Raw genomic sequence first — 13,650 nt, 5'->3', positions numbered from 1 at the left:
CAGGGAGAATGGAACCTGAACACTCTTTCAGATGTAGATGTAATAGTAGTAAGTGCATAAGCATATAAAAAGAGAATATAAAAACTTTACAGACTTTTATAGAGAACCAGCTCATACGGCCACTTCAGACAACATGGGCAACAGTCTGTTAATAGTAATTCTGTGCTCCCAAAGCCAGCTTTGTGACTAGTAAGCTACTCTATGTTCCTAACAAAGTTCCTCCTCCTTTTGCCTAATCAGCCTTTTTTCCCCACTTCTTTCTCTCAAAATTCATGCCCTTAAACCCAAGCACACACTTCTCTCTCTCCTTTAACAATATCCTCAACCTCAGCTACAAAGCTGCAATCTTTCATGGGGTTTGTTTTGTTTTGAAATAGAACTTAGGCCCTTTGTAGGGAACAAACCTCACTTGTTAATTTTTTTATGTCACTGACCAAACCATAGTCAAACTGGGCCCTCTATTGGTAGGAGAGAATAAAATGTCTAATGTTATGTCACTTTCCTATTAATTCACTCTCTTCATTTCAGACAACAATATGTCTAAAATAGACAGGAAATAAAAGGAAACAAGATCTTTATGTCTTAAGTAGAGACAAAAGGTTGGTTTACATGGTCTTACATGATTTCCTTAAATATTCACTGTTTGATCTGTTTAACTTACTTAAACTGAAGAACTGTTTCCAGGGGACTTCCAGTTTGTTTGAATGAAATGCTCACATAAGTAAACTAAGCCTATGCAGGCTACAAGAATACCTGTAATAAAAACCACAAGCACTTCAAATGGTAAAACACCCTCCTTTCCAGGATGCAAGAGGCTCTGGGGAGAAAGGGCCTTTTCCAGTGTGAGTCAAGTTATTGCCCTAATTAAAGTAACATGAAGAAAATTCCAATTTTCAGAGAGATTTGAGAGAGGAATGCTGAGGCAGAAAATTCAGTAGTTTCAAGTTCAAAGCCAGCCAACTCTGTATGAATTAGAAGGCATCAGCTCCAGATTTTTTTCCATTTTTTTCCAGAAGGCAGCCTTCTGAGTACTGTTTGGTTTTTTTCTTAAGTATTTGCTGTTTGATCTTATTATCTAAGTATGTCTTGCTTTTCAAATACCAGAGCCAGAAAATGAGCCTATGACAATACATGAGAAGTACTCAAGGTGACATCAGATAAGCAGAGGTCCTGCCTAAATACTGTGATGCAGTGCCCTGACCAATAACAAGCAACAGTTTATCAGTTTGAACACACATGGTATGACTATGCACCAAGTTTTGAGATGAATACACAGCCTTACACAAGCCAGTATAGCATTCAACAGAAAAAAGCAACTGGCTATTCAATATTCCACAGGCAACCATGAAATCTGATTTTGTAACTCCTTTATATCAACAGAGTGGGGCATTTCACTGTATAGATGTGTTCATTTCATGGTTCGTTAATATACTTGATATTTCATAAGGTACAGACACTAATTTAAAATATATTTCTCCATATCTTTCAAAACTGACTTAAAACTTTAAATTACTAATAAATCTGAATTTAAAGTTAATTTAAATTTCTTTAAAAAACACTTTTTTCCCATGGCAATAATGAAGTATTACTTCAAAATTATGTAGTTTCTTATTACAAAAATAATAATCAATACATAAATTACATATTTGAAAACTATTTTCAACAATCTGTAAGCTGCAACAAAACTTGAAGATGTTTCCCTTGTTAGTCACTGCAACGTAATTTTCTCAAGAGAACTGGAAGTACCAAACCCCTCCGACCATCCAGACTCGCATCCTTCTTTACTGCATGACTTCCCCATCAGTCCTCCTTTCCTTCCTCCCTACATTTCTTTGTTTTATTAAGTAAATTCGACAGTTTTCTCGATAACATTTTAAAAGAAATAGAGGATCAGGATATGTGTCATTTTGCAAAGAGCTCAGTATTTGCTTTTACTCTCTGGCATTTATTTCCCATGCAGGATGCGCAAGCTCCAGAAATGAAGCATGATTAGAAATGTCAACCAAAATATCAGATTGCCCAGCTGTTGACATCTGAAGTATTTACCCACCTGCTTGCTCCAAAGCAACCATTGTTGCCTGCTCAATTAAGTCACGTTCAATGAAGCTTCTGAAATCTTCACTGTACACACTAAGGTCTGGTAGTTGGAATGTGTAGATGGGCATCTCCAAAGGAAACTGTTCATTGCTGCACTCATTTGCGACATGTGATCGAGCAAGGGAGACTATGGCTGAGCTGGCGTGAGAAATACCTCTGGAAAGACGCTTTTCTGTAGAGAAACCAAAGAGATCTTATAGCCTATAAGAATACATAAAAGACCAGTCAACACCAAGTCTGGTGAATACCCATTCATTTCACTTGGGAATTAATTCCACTTCTTGTTTATTACCTTTTTGGGGTTATTTCCCTACTGTAAAAGATTCCTTAGTTCTTACTATGGATCCCTATGGCAAGTCATAGGCACCTCACCCTCCTAGCAAAATAGATAAACGTAAAAGTAACGAGACAAGTACTTCTATAAACGTTTTTTAATATAACTAAGTTTCCAAAGACGCACTGGAAGAAACATTTACTGGCAGACAGCTGATAACCAATTAATGTTTTGAACTCTTAATTCAAGTTAACTTCTTGTAAATCAAAAAATCCAGCATTCTACAATCACTCCATGTCCCACATGCCACACTGTTTTAATCTCAGAACAATGTACCTGAAAGCAATTTTAACATCATTATGCTGAATTTAAGAAAAACTCAGTTTTTACACATACGTGTTTTCTACAATCCTGATCCAAGAAACAACATGGAGTTCAGAAAGTACGACGAAGTTAACAAGCCTGGTACAAAAGAATGCATTATTTTATCAATACAGCTGTGAGCTAATATCTTATAATTTATTGAATTTCTCTATGGACAAATGCTATATAAGGAACAGTAAAGGGTCATTAAAGTAAAATAAGCATTAGAATGTTAAGAAAGGGACAAAATATTACTGCCGTATCATTTCACTTTATGGCCTCATTTCTGGTATCAGCAAATGGGTAACAGAAATACTCTTCAAGCGCTTAAACCGTGAATTGTTCAGCCAAAACTGATATATTTTCCCTCTGTTTAGTTTCTGCCCTGTATTCCTGTTCATATTTTTATATCTGAAATCAATGTTTTGCAGCTGCTTAAAATTTATGTTCATCAAAGTTACTAGTCTTCTCTCAGAAGCTTAACATTCAGCATAAAGTTTTGTTCTGCCTCAGAGAAGTGGCACTCCTTAGAACCACAGTACCACTGCCTTTCTGTGCTCCAAACTGACTGACCTCAGGTCTTCTATAGAGTTGCGCTCTCTCTAGCCATCCTTCGCATTGGGGACTATCTTAAATCAATACTAGAAATCTCCTGGGCATTTTACTGAGTTTTATTAGTGAGTTGACAACCAGGTTTATGGAGTTTCTTACATTTTTGAATATGCAGAAAGCTTCCTAGTGGGATTTACATAATGTTAAGCTAGATAATATTTTCGCTGATTTTCCTTGGAAATGGGTACCCTATTGTACTGGAAGCTTTTGTAAAACTATTTGATACAACTTCACCTCTGTAGTTTCACAAATACCACCATAAACAAGCATTTAGAGATCAACTCTCAATATATTAAAATAAAAGAAGTTCCTATACTTCTGTGCCCTCAGAAATTAACAAAGAAGCTTACTTAAATGCAGCTCATCACTTCAGCTAATAGAGTTTTTAAAACATCTCAAACTGAGTAATGGTTATTAAAAAATTAATATGAACTTTTGTTTCTCCGATGGACCAAAGTTTTTGTCATTTTAAGAGCTAAATTGCACTCCCTAAAGGGGGGTGGGGGAAAGAAGGTTTGACTACATTTGCATTTATTTCTTCTCCCTGTACTTCTCAGCTAAATCACTTTTAAGCAAGGGAACTGAAGTAAAGCATATCATCTCTGTTTGACATCCCCTTGCTACCACTCCATCACCCCTTCCTACCACAGCCCAGTCCTTGCCTGTTGGCTGCACCCTGCACTCCAAGTACTTGGTCCAGAACAAGACCCTCCTTTCCCTTCTCGGCTCCTCCCTGAACATCCTCCTCAATCCACTATCATGTTTCAGTCAGAGATAGCTCCCTGATCATAAAGAAGTCAGTTACACATTGAATTGGTAGCAAAGTTACTGTCAGTCCAGGCATTTAAAGCCAGACTTACCCCACACTGTACCTATTACACCCACTAAAAAATCAAATAGCCGTTTCAGTGTAAACTGGGCAGTTTAATAACATGGAATTTTAGAGTGAGCTATATCTTAATGAGGATGAAGGGACATCATTTTATCAACTAAAGTGTGCTACTCTTCCTCCCTTTATTTGTATTCAGTGTTTTTAAGGAGTCATTAGAAGCACTACAGTTCTTATTCCATCAGTGGAAGTTACCAATTTTAAAAAGCTTCACTGACACTCCTAAATACTGACACCATTTCCTGTTTAATAGGAAGGGAAGACTCCCTGTTCCTTCTAATGATTGCACAGACAGTCATCACCAAGCTAGTGCTATTACCTCCCTACATGACAAGCTGTCAGACCTGAAGATTTATTTTGGTGCAAGCTACAGTTCCTTGATAAATTAGTATATTTTAAAAAATACATTCCAACAGTCAGAAAGAGCTAGAGATCTGCAATAAAACCTGTAAAAGCTGTGCAAACAAAAAAGTAAATTTTAATGCTTATCATGCTGTACTGGAAATCAACTGGTAGTGGTAGTTGACTCATTTTTCTTAAGGTTTCAGTTTCTATTTGAAGGGAGATAGGAAGCTGTCCTTTCTTCCGTGGAACCACAAAAGAACAAAATTTTAAAACACATACTGTGACTAAGAATGCAAAGATTGAAATAAACTTTTTTTGGTCTCAAAAAGCATACAAACTGTACAATAGTGGTCTGTGACACTGTCTAATTAATTCCTTCTGTATGTACCACAGGACTGCTTGGGGACAACGTATTTTTGTACTTTAATCACACATTAAAAAAACAACTGAGGCAAAGCTCATGACAACTGAAACTTGTGAAACGTAGGGTCCAGCAGCAGCTCTGTGAATCCCATCACAGTGATACAGTTCACAGGCTGATGGCACACGACTTCCAACTCCCTCCAGACAAGCACAACTCGCAAGCAGACAAGCTGCTTGCCCACAAAAGCCCTGGAGAAAGCTCTTACCTTGAGCAATGTCATCCTGCCTTTGCAAGCAGGGCTGCTCAGCCTTCATCACCTGGGGAGGCTGCTCTGGCTCCTGCTGCTTGTAGTATTTGCCCTCATTGAACACCTGTGGCAGGTTGGCGGTGTGTACCTGCCGGAGCTGCTCATAGTCATTCAAAGCTGCTGTCAAGTCCCAATTTTTGCCTGCCAAACAGCAAAAGGACATTCTGCTCACATCTGTATGTGACCAGATTGACAACCTGGAAACCATCTTCATATACACTTAAAATATAAACTTAAATAGAGAAATCACTCTTACTTAAAGCATCAGTAAGGAAACAGAAGTCCTTTGGATAAGCCATTTTACCACCACTTCCTCCCTCAACAAAAAAGCACAGTTTATAAAAACCTTTAAAGTACACAGTAAATGGACAAAGATTTTTTTTTAATTTATGTTTTAGTTTTCTTTATATCGCAATTGGAGAAGACCTCAGGAAAGCTCTTGTTCAACCTCCTGCTCAGAGCAGGGTCAGCTATCAGATCAGACAAGATTGCTCAGGGCTTTAATTCAGTTTGGTCTTTAAAACATCAAGGATGGAGACTGTACAACCTCTCTGGGCAAACTGGTCCCACATTTGATTGTCTTCATGAGACCTATGTCCACTCAGAACCTCTCTTGCTCAAGTTATACCCATTGCCTCTTGCCCTCCTGCCATGCACCACTGAAGAGCCTGGCTCCGACTCCTTGATAACCTTCTTACTGGCACTGGAAGGCTGCTGTTGGATCCCCCCAAAGCCTCCCCATTTCCAGTCTGAACAAACACCTCTCCCTCAGACTCTCCTCACAGGACTTGTGCTCCAGCCCCCAACAACCTTTGTAGCCTTCCCCTGAACTCAATGCAATTTATAGCTGTCTTCCTTGGACTGGGGGTGGGGAGCAAAATTAGATACGGTATTATAGATGTCTAATGAATGACGAGTAGAGAGGTATAAATCACTTCCCTCAGCCTATGGTCCTGTTGATGTAACTCAGCATATGGCTGGCTTTCCTAGATGTCAGGGCACATGGCTGGTTCATGTGCAGCTTGCTGGCTATCAAGATCTCCAAGTCTTTTTCTGCCAAACTGCGCCCCAGCCTGTATCATTGCAGGGGGTTCTTTCCAGGTGCAGTGCAATGCTCTTCATTCTTGTTAAACTTTATCAGGTTCCTGTTGGTCATTATCCTTGTTCTGTCTAGGTTCCCTGAATGGCAGCTTTGCCCTTGAAGACATCAACCAGTCCCCCCAGGTGGTGTCATCCGCAAACTTGATGTGGCCTCACTGGTAAAGACTTTAAACAGGTATAGACCCCTGAGGTACAGGCACTTGTTACCAGCTTCCAGCTAGAAAGGCTGCCCATTAACCACTACCCTCTGAGCTTGACCATCAAAACAGGTATTTGCCCATCTAGTTGTCCACCCACCCAGACTGCAACATCCTAACTTGAATATAGCAATACTGTGGGAAACAGTGTCACAAGGCTTGCTAACCTTCAGGTAAAAGTTATCTGCTGCTTTCCTCTCTGCTGCAAATCCAGACATGGCCAGGACTTCCCTTGCTTGGGCTCTGATCAAATGGCTCCAGATACTGGCAATTTAAGATGAACACTACATCCCACAGGTTTAGATTATAAAATAGTGAGTAGTAATTCACATCTGTACAGTTGTATTAATAATAAATAATTAGCAGCAGTGATGGAAAGACATGACTGTTAGTGTTATAGCACAATTGTGTGAGAAACTTTTCTATCTTTCTATTCACAGAGCAGCTAGAATGCAAATACAAAATACTTTAGGTCCTTTTATCTTATACATCAGAGAGAACTTGTGCTCTCAGAGATTTTAAAAGTCTTTCAGAAAGCAGATAGTATATGACAGTGTTTTGTAACAAAGCGTGCAGTGAGAGGATTCAGTCAGTGTGGTTCCATGGAAACTGCCAACACAGAATCCTCGAAAAGATTTGCTTCCAAGCTCCCACATCATATTGCTATGACCAGTGATAACAGAACACAGGCTAATATCCGTAGATAAAGAAGCCTGTTCAGTTGTGGTGGGTTGACCCTGGTTGGACACGAGGTGCCCACCAAGCCGCTCTATCACTCCTCTCCTCAGCTGGACAGGGGAGAGAAAATACAACAAAAGGCTCATGGGTTGAGATAAGGACAGGGAGATCATTCACCAATTACTGTCACAGGCAAAACAGACTTGACTTGGGGAAATTAATTTATTACCATTCAAATCATAATAGGACAATGAGAAATAAAACCAAATCATAAAACACCTTCCCCCTGCTTCTCCCTTCTTCCTGGGCTCAACTTCACTCCTGATTTCTCTCCCTCCTCCCCTCCAGCCACGCAGGGGGATGGGGAACGGGGGTTGTGGCCAGTTCATCACACGTTGTCTCTTCCGCTCCTTCCTCCTCAGGGGGAGGACTCCTCACACTCTGCCACTGCTCCAGCATGGGGTCCCTCCCACAGGAGATAGTTCTCCAGGAACTTCTCCAACCTGAGTCCTTCCCACAGGCTGCAGTTCTTCACGAACTGCTCCAGCCTGGGTCCCCCCACGGGGTCACAAGTCCTGACAGCAAACCTGCTCCAGCCTGGGCTCGTCTCTTCACGGGGACACAGGTTCTGCCAGGAACCTGCTCCAGTGTGGGCTTCCCACAGGGTCACAGCCTCCTTCAGGTGCATCCACCTGCGCCAGCATGGGGTCCTCCATGGGCTGCAGGGGCAGAGCCAGCCTCACCATGGTCTTCACCAGGGGCTGCCGGGGAACCTCTGCTCTGGTGCCTGGAACATCTCCTCCCCTCCTTCACTGACCTTAGTGCCTGCAGAGTTGTTTTTCTCATATATTCTCACTCCTCTCTCCGGCTGCAGTTGTTGCATTTTTTTCCCCTTAACTCTGTTACTCCAGAGGCGCTGTCACCGTTGCTGCTGGGCTCAGCCTTGGCCAGCGGCAGGCCCATCTTGGAGCCAGCTGGCACTGGCTCTGCCAGACACAGGGGAAGCTTCTAGCAGCTTCTCACAGAAGCCACCCCTGCAGCCCACCCCACAACCAAAACCTTCCCATGTAAAACCAGTACACTAGTACAGATGTTGAAATCATACTTGTCACTCTCAAAAAATAATAATGGAAAAATTGTTGACATGTTTGTACACTATTTTCATAACAGTCCTGCTAAGTTAAAATACATAGATGTCCTACCATTCTCCAAGTACTTGTTTTTAGTTGTAAAATTATCAATGTTTAATAGCAACAAAACAGACCCCACTTATATAATTATATAAGACTTTCACAGCATTTCATGAACACTTTTTTTGGGAGTTCAAAAGTAACCTGATTCTGACTAATACTGGATTCATTACACCATAAAAAATTGCCACTTTAGGTACTTTGAGAAGCTACATTACCAGAGATGCAGTTAAATATAACTTATTTGCTTACACAAAGGAGAAGAAGCTAAAAATAGTATAAAGCAGTTTTAAACAGATAAAAGAAAGTCTATTACTGTTACAGTCATTTCTGTGAAGAACAAAAACCTAATTGAAGGAGTAATAAAACAGCAGAAACAGCTGTTACCTACAGGGTTCAGCTAAACTATCTCAGGTTTTGAAGTACTAAACAAAATTGAGAAAGGAGAATTCATATCACTGAACAAGAATGTTATATATATCCCAAGTAGTCCGTAATATAAACCACCATGTCAGTGATATGCAATGGTTATATAAGTGATGCTGTAATTTTCTATTAAAAAGCCTGTTGGACAAAACGTATATTCAGTGAAAATTGTCAGAGATCCTAGAACAAGAACTTGAGTTATTACCATAATTTTTTCCCTAAAAATCCCATATAGGTTCAACAGCTATAATCCAGTCAGGGCTCTGCTCTAACTATATATATCATCTGAATCAAGTTGTCCAACGCAAACACCAACGAATCATGAGTGTGTTCCCAAGATTGATGTGATCACATATCAATGTTTGGAGTAGGGATTGGTTTTCTTTGGTCTTGTTTTTAGGAGGAACTTACAATATGTTTTTTAAATCATCTGCTCGATCATGAGAATGATAAAGTAAAAGGTTTTTTAGAAAGTAAAAGTGACAATAAATATAATTCTAGGAAATATAGGTTTAAACAAGAGAGTATAATTCAAGTATTGGCAATGGTACAAGTGCAGTGCTTATAGCACCCAGCAGCAACCTGGGTTTATTCAGTACAGATTCTTGAGTAACGGACCTATATTAATGGAACACAGAGCATTTTTCTAGTGTCAGGGCATTCCTTACAGGTCACCTGCTCAAGATATTTTCATACTTAAGTTCTGCAATCTGACAAAAATCACTGCACATGTGCTGCAAATGACTGCTGTGTGATGGGGCTTTGATGTATGTAATAGGAAAACAGAGTATCAGTAGACTAAAAGAAATCCCGCTGTCCTAAGTTTTAGACCACATGCAATCATCCATGGTACAATGTAGCAACTGAACTTCTAATACCAACTTGAAACTATACATAAAATAAAATTTCTATATCTAAATATATCTTACATAAAAATACTTTCTCTTCAAATCTCTCGATTTCCCTGGAGTTGTCCCCATCTCCTGAACAAAAGCACCAATCAGCACCAAAGCCCTAAACCTCACAGAACCAACATAGGAAATTTTATTGGCCTCACTTTCCCCAAATTTGCCACAGCCTCCCAGCATTGGAATGCAAGAAAAAAATTCAACCAAACTGGAGAACTTATTAACACTTCCATCTCCATGAAATAGGTTTTTTTAATATTATCCACCCTAACTAACCAGTTGTCCTGGTTTGAGCTGGGACAGAGTTAATTCTCTTCATAGAAGCTAGTATGAGGCTATGTTTTGGATTTGTGAGGAAAAAGATGTTGGTAACACACTGATGATTTCAGTTGCTGCTAAGCAGTGAAGGACTGTTCAACTTCTCGTGCTGGCCTGCCAGCGGGGGTGCACGGGAAGCTGGGAGGGGGCACAGCCAGGACAGCTGACCCCAACCGGCCAAAGGGTATTCCGTACCATATGACATCATGCTTGGTAGATAAAGCTGGGGTGAAGAAGAAAGAAGGGGTGAGTGGACGTTCAGAGTTATGGCATTTGTCTTCCCAGGTAGCCGTTACGTGTGATGCAGCCCTGCTTCCCTGGAGATGGCTGAACAGCTGCCTGCCCATGGGAAGTCAAGGGGTGAGTTTGAGGGTGGTCAAGCATGGGAACAGGCTGCCCAGGGAGGTGGTGGGGTCACCATCTCTGGAAGTGTTCAAAAAACGTGTGGATGTGGTGCTTCAGGACATGGTTTAGGGGACATGGTAGCGTTGGGTTGATGGTTGGACTTGATGATCTTGAAGGTCTTTTCCAACCTTAGTGATTCTGTGATTCTGTGAAGTGGTGAATGAATTCCTTGTTTTGCTTTGCTTGTGTGCACGGCTTTTGCTTTCCCTATGAAACTGTCTTTATCTCAACCCATGATTTTTCTCTTTTTTACTCTTCTGATTCACTCCCCCATGCCACTGGGGACGGAGTGAGCGGGCAGCTGCGTGGTGCTTTGTTGCTGGCCAGGGTTAAACCGCAACACTAGTGTAAGCATTTTCAGCTACTCTCTAGAGTACTGGAAACATGTAAGCTTGCCCCCTTTGCCAAGGCTTCCTCTCCTTTTGGTTTATATTTTCACAAGTAAATACAGATGACAGACCTTTAATTTTTCCCATTGCCCATGAAAAAAGAGAATTCATCAGTTTGGGAGAATTAAAGAAGAAAATTTGTAAGTCAGAGTAGAGGACACTGGAGGCAGCAAAAAGAATTAGGGGAAAGGAAGAGAGGAAAAAAGAACAGAGGCATTTATAAAAAGATACTATGTAAAGAAATACAAATAAGTACAAAAATATAATGTAGTGTAAAATTAAAAAAAGTAAACATATCTAAAAAAATTGTGATGTGATTTGGACCACAGAAATGGACTGCAGAAGCAATGGACAAGCTGGGAAAGAAACAGAAAGGTTATTAAATTCAGAGATGTCCAGAACAGATTATCTCAGCAAGGAATTCTAGCATTGTGACATAGCAAGTGAGAAAGTTTCAGCTGGAAATTACTCAAGAAACTAGTGGGGCTTATGATTGTGGGGATGAATAGAACTAACTCTATCTAGCTCTCCTCCTTTAAACTTTGAATACCGAAAGCTTTTGAATTTCTAAAGCTGTATCTTATTACATTCCAAACTAAGTTTTGAAAGAAGAAAAAAACCTGTGGTCTGCTGGGTCAGAAAGGACAAAAATAAATTCATATAACATTGAAATCAAACATAAACCCCGCAGTGCCTTATGGGGTAGGTCCTTCCTTCCAGTCTTGCTACTTTTCTAACAAGTTTCACCAGCCTTCTGGTTTGGAGCAAACTGCACACAGTCCCTCTGGGTCCCTAGGAAAACACTCTATTATTTAAAGTTCTGTTTGTATGTCTGTTGCCTGTTCTTCTCTGAAATCTAGACCCTGCGCCCCACACAAGTCTCGGCTGTCACATCTTTTTTATTTTCTTTAATTGTCATCTCCTGCACAGGCCCTCAACAGAAAGGAACAATCTTCCCTATCCCACAAAGGTTACACCTAACATAGGTACTGACATGTCCTCCATCACAAGGTTGAAGGAGAAGCAACAGGTAATTAATCTATTTTGCATAGTTTCATCAACTAAATTAAGTGAAATATGACTTTTTGTTGCACTCTGAAGGACAAAAACAACACAAGACTATTTTTCAGACTGTCTGTTTTTTAAATTACGGTTACTTATCTGATGCATCCTACTGTTCACTGCCTGCTAACTTCTTTGTTTATATGACATATTATTGTATTTAAAAAGGTATTTCACAGGCATAACAATGTTATTTCAGTACACACAATCTCATCAGATGACAAGTCACTGGTAGCACCATATCAGTCAGTAGGAACTGAATTGCTCCAAAGGAGCACTGACACAGTGGGTTTACATTAAAGGTTTCTAATGGTCAGAGAACATCAGTCAGCAAAAAGCTGGAGCAGCACAAACCTGGTTAGAAAACACAGGTAGTGAATCATGATCAGGATGCTGGAATCAAATCAATTCACTAAATCAACAGAAAGAATACTCTTACTGAACAATTATTTCCAGAACAGCTGCATGTGTTATATGAGTCAGCAGGTATAAAAATTTAACAGGACTGAAAGGTCTTTGCTTTAAAACCAAGTGTTTCCAATGTGGAGGAAAAGCAACAAAACAAAAAAAAAAGGTGCAGCTGAGTAAGGAATGGAAGATGCACTCTGACTGAGGGCTGATACTGACATTTTAGTGTCAGAGGCAGCAGGCATCTACATGAAAGGGAAGTTAAAAAATAAACCCAGTCACATTATGAAGTTTCTGTCCTAAATAATAGTTGCTTGAATAACAACAGGAGGCACTGGCAGCCTTAAGAAAAAACAAAGACTTAGATAAAACAATACATAGTTTTAAAAGCCATTTATCCGTTTTTGCCTTACAACCTCAAACTGGATTAGTAAAGGGTTAAAAAAAATGCTAAAGAACATCAAGGGTAGGACTCGCGTCAGAAGCATTCCAGATGATTCAGTTTTTTCCTGATCATCAGAGAGGACTGCTTTCCCCCACCCCCAACCTCTGCCCTATTTACACAACTTGAAGAGTCCAATAAGTGTTCAGAAGTGGGCTTCCGAGCGATCTGATGCTCTGAGACCAAGCTGAGAGACATAAAATTTGGATCCAGGTCTTGGTCCTGGATCCAAAAAGCCTAGCTTTCCTTAGGGTGCCTCAACCAGGGATGACATAAAAGTGCCAACAGTAGAAGAAAGGGGCAGGGGATGAGAACTGAGTGTCCAGTGCCAAGGCTTTCTGTGGTAGGTTCACTAGACTCCAAATCCCAGGCTAGAAAGAAGTTGAAAAGGAGGCAGCAATCAAGAGTATTCTCTACGTAAGAACGCTACTGCAAATTCCACAGAGAGTGCATTCTCACCTTGGCACACTGCTCTTTGGGCATCACATCTTTAGTGAACACAGGGGGAAAACTGTTTGCTATTAAATCTAGCTTCTGAGGGAGAGAAATGTTGTAGGTGACCTCATTGCTTGCCAACGTGACACCCATCTACAAGAAATTCCGGAAGGAGGATCCTAGGAACTACAGGCCTGTCAGCCTGACCTCCATACCAGGGAAGATCACGGAGTGGTTCGTCTTGAGAGAGCTCACAGGGCATATGAAGGACAACCAAGGGATCAGACCCAGGCAGCATGGGTTCATGAAAGGCAGGTCCTGCTTGACCAACCTGATCTCCTTCTATGACCAGGTGACCTGCCCAGTGGATGAGGGAAAGGCTGTGGATGTTGTCTGCCCGGACTTCAGCAAGGCCTTTGACACCATCTCCCACAGCATTC

General features: G+C 40.7%; 1 protein-coding gene across 1 annotated transcript in view; it reads right to left on the bottom strand.

Moving 5' to 3' along the window:
* LOC104624442 (OTU domain-containing protein 7A-like) overlaps positions 1 to 13,363 on the bottom strand; it is a gene marked incomplete at both ends in the record, with an annotated part of 23,118 nt that extends 9,755 nt beyond the window's left edge. Inside the window, 4 exons of the mRNA XM_010291810.1 lie at positions 2,051 to 2,269; positions 5,210 to 5,392; positions 5,508 to 5,568; positions 13,235 to 13,363. Of these exons, the coding sequence (XP_010290112.1) occupies positions 2,051 to 2,269; positions 5,210 to 5,392; positions 5,508 to 5,568; positions 13,235 to 13,363 (592 nt within the window). The remainder of the gene's footprint in view (positions 1 to 2,050; positions 2,270 to 5,209; positions 5,393 to 5,507; positions 5,569 to 13,234) is intronic.
* Positions 13,364 to 13,650: the final 287 nt, after the last annotated feature.

The sequence above is a fragment of the Phaethon lepturus genome, unplaced genomic scaffold (assembly GCF_000687285.1).
Source record: "Phaethon lepturus isolate BGI_N335 unplaced genomic scaffold, ASM68728v1 scaffold17887, whole genome shotgun sequence".
Classification (NCBI taxonomy): Eukaryota; Metazoa; Chordata; class Aves; order Phaethontiformes; family Phaethontidae; genus Phaethon; species Phaethon lepturus.
The sequence above is the reverse complement of the archived record's forward strand: the minus strand, read 5'-3'. Positions and strand labels throughout refer to the sequence as shown.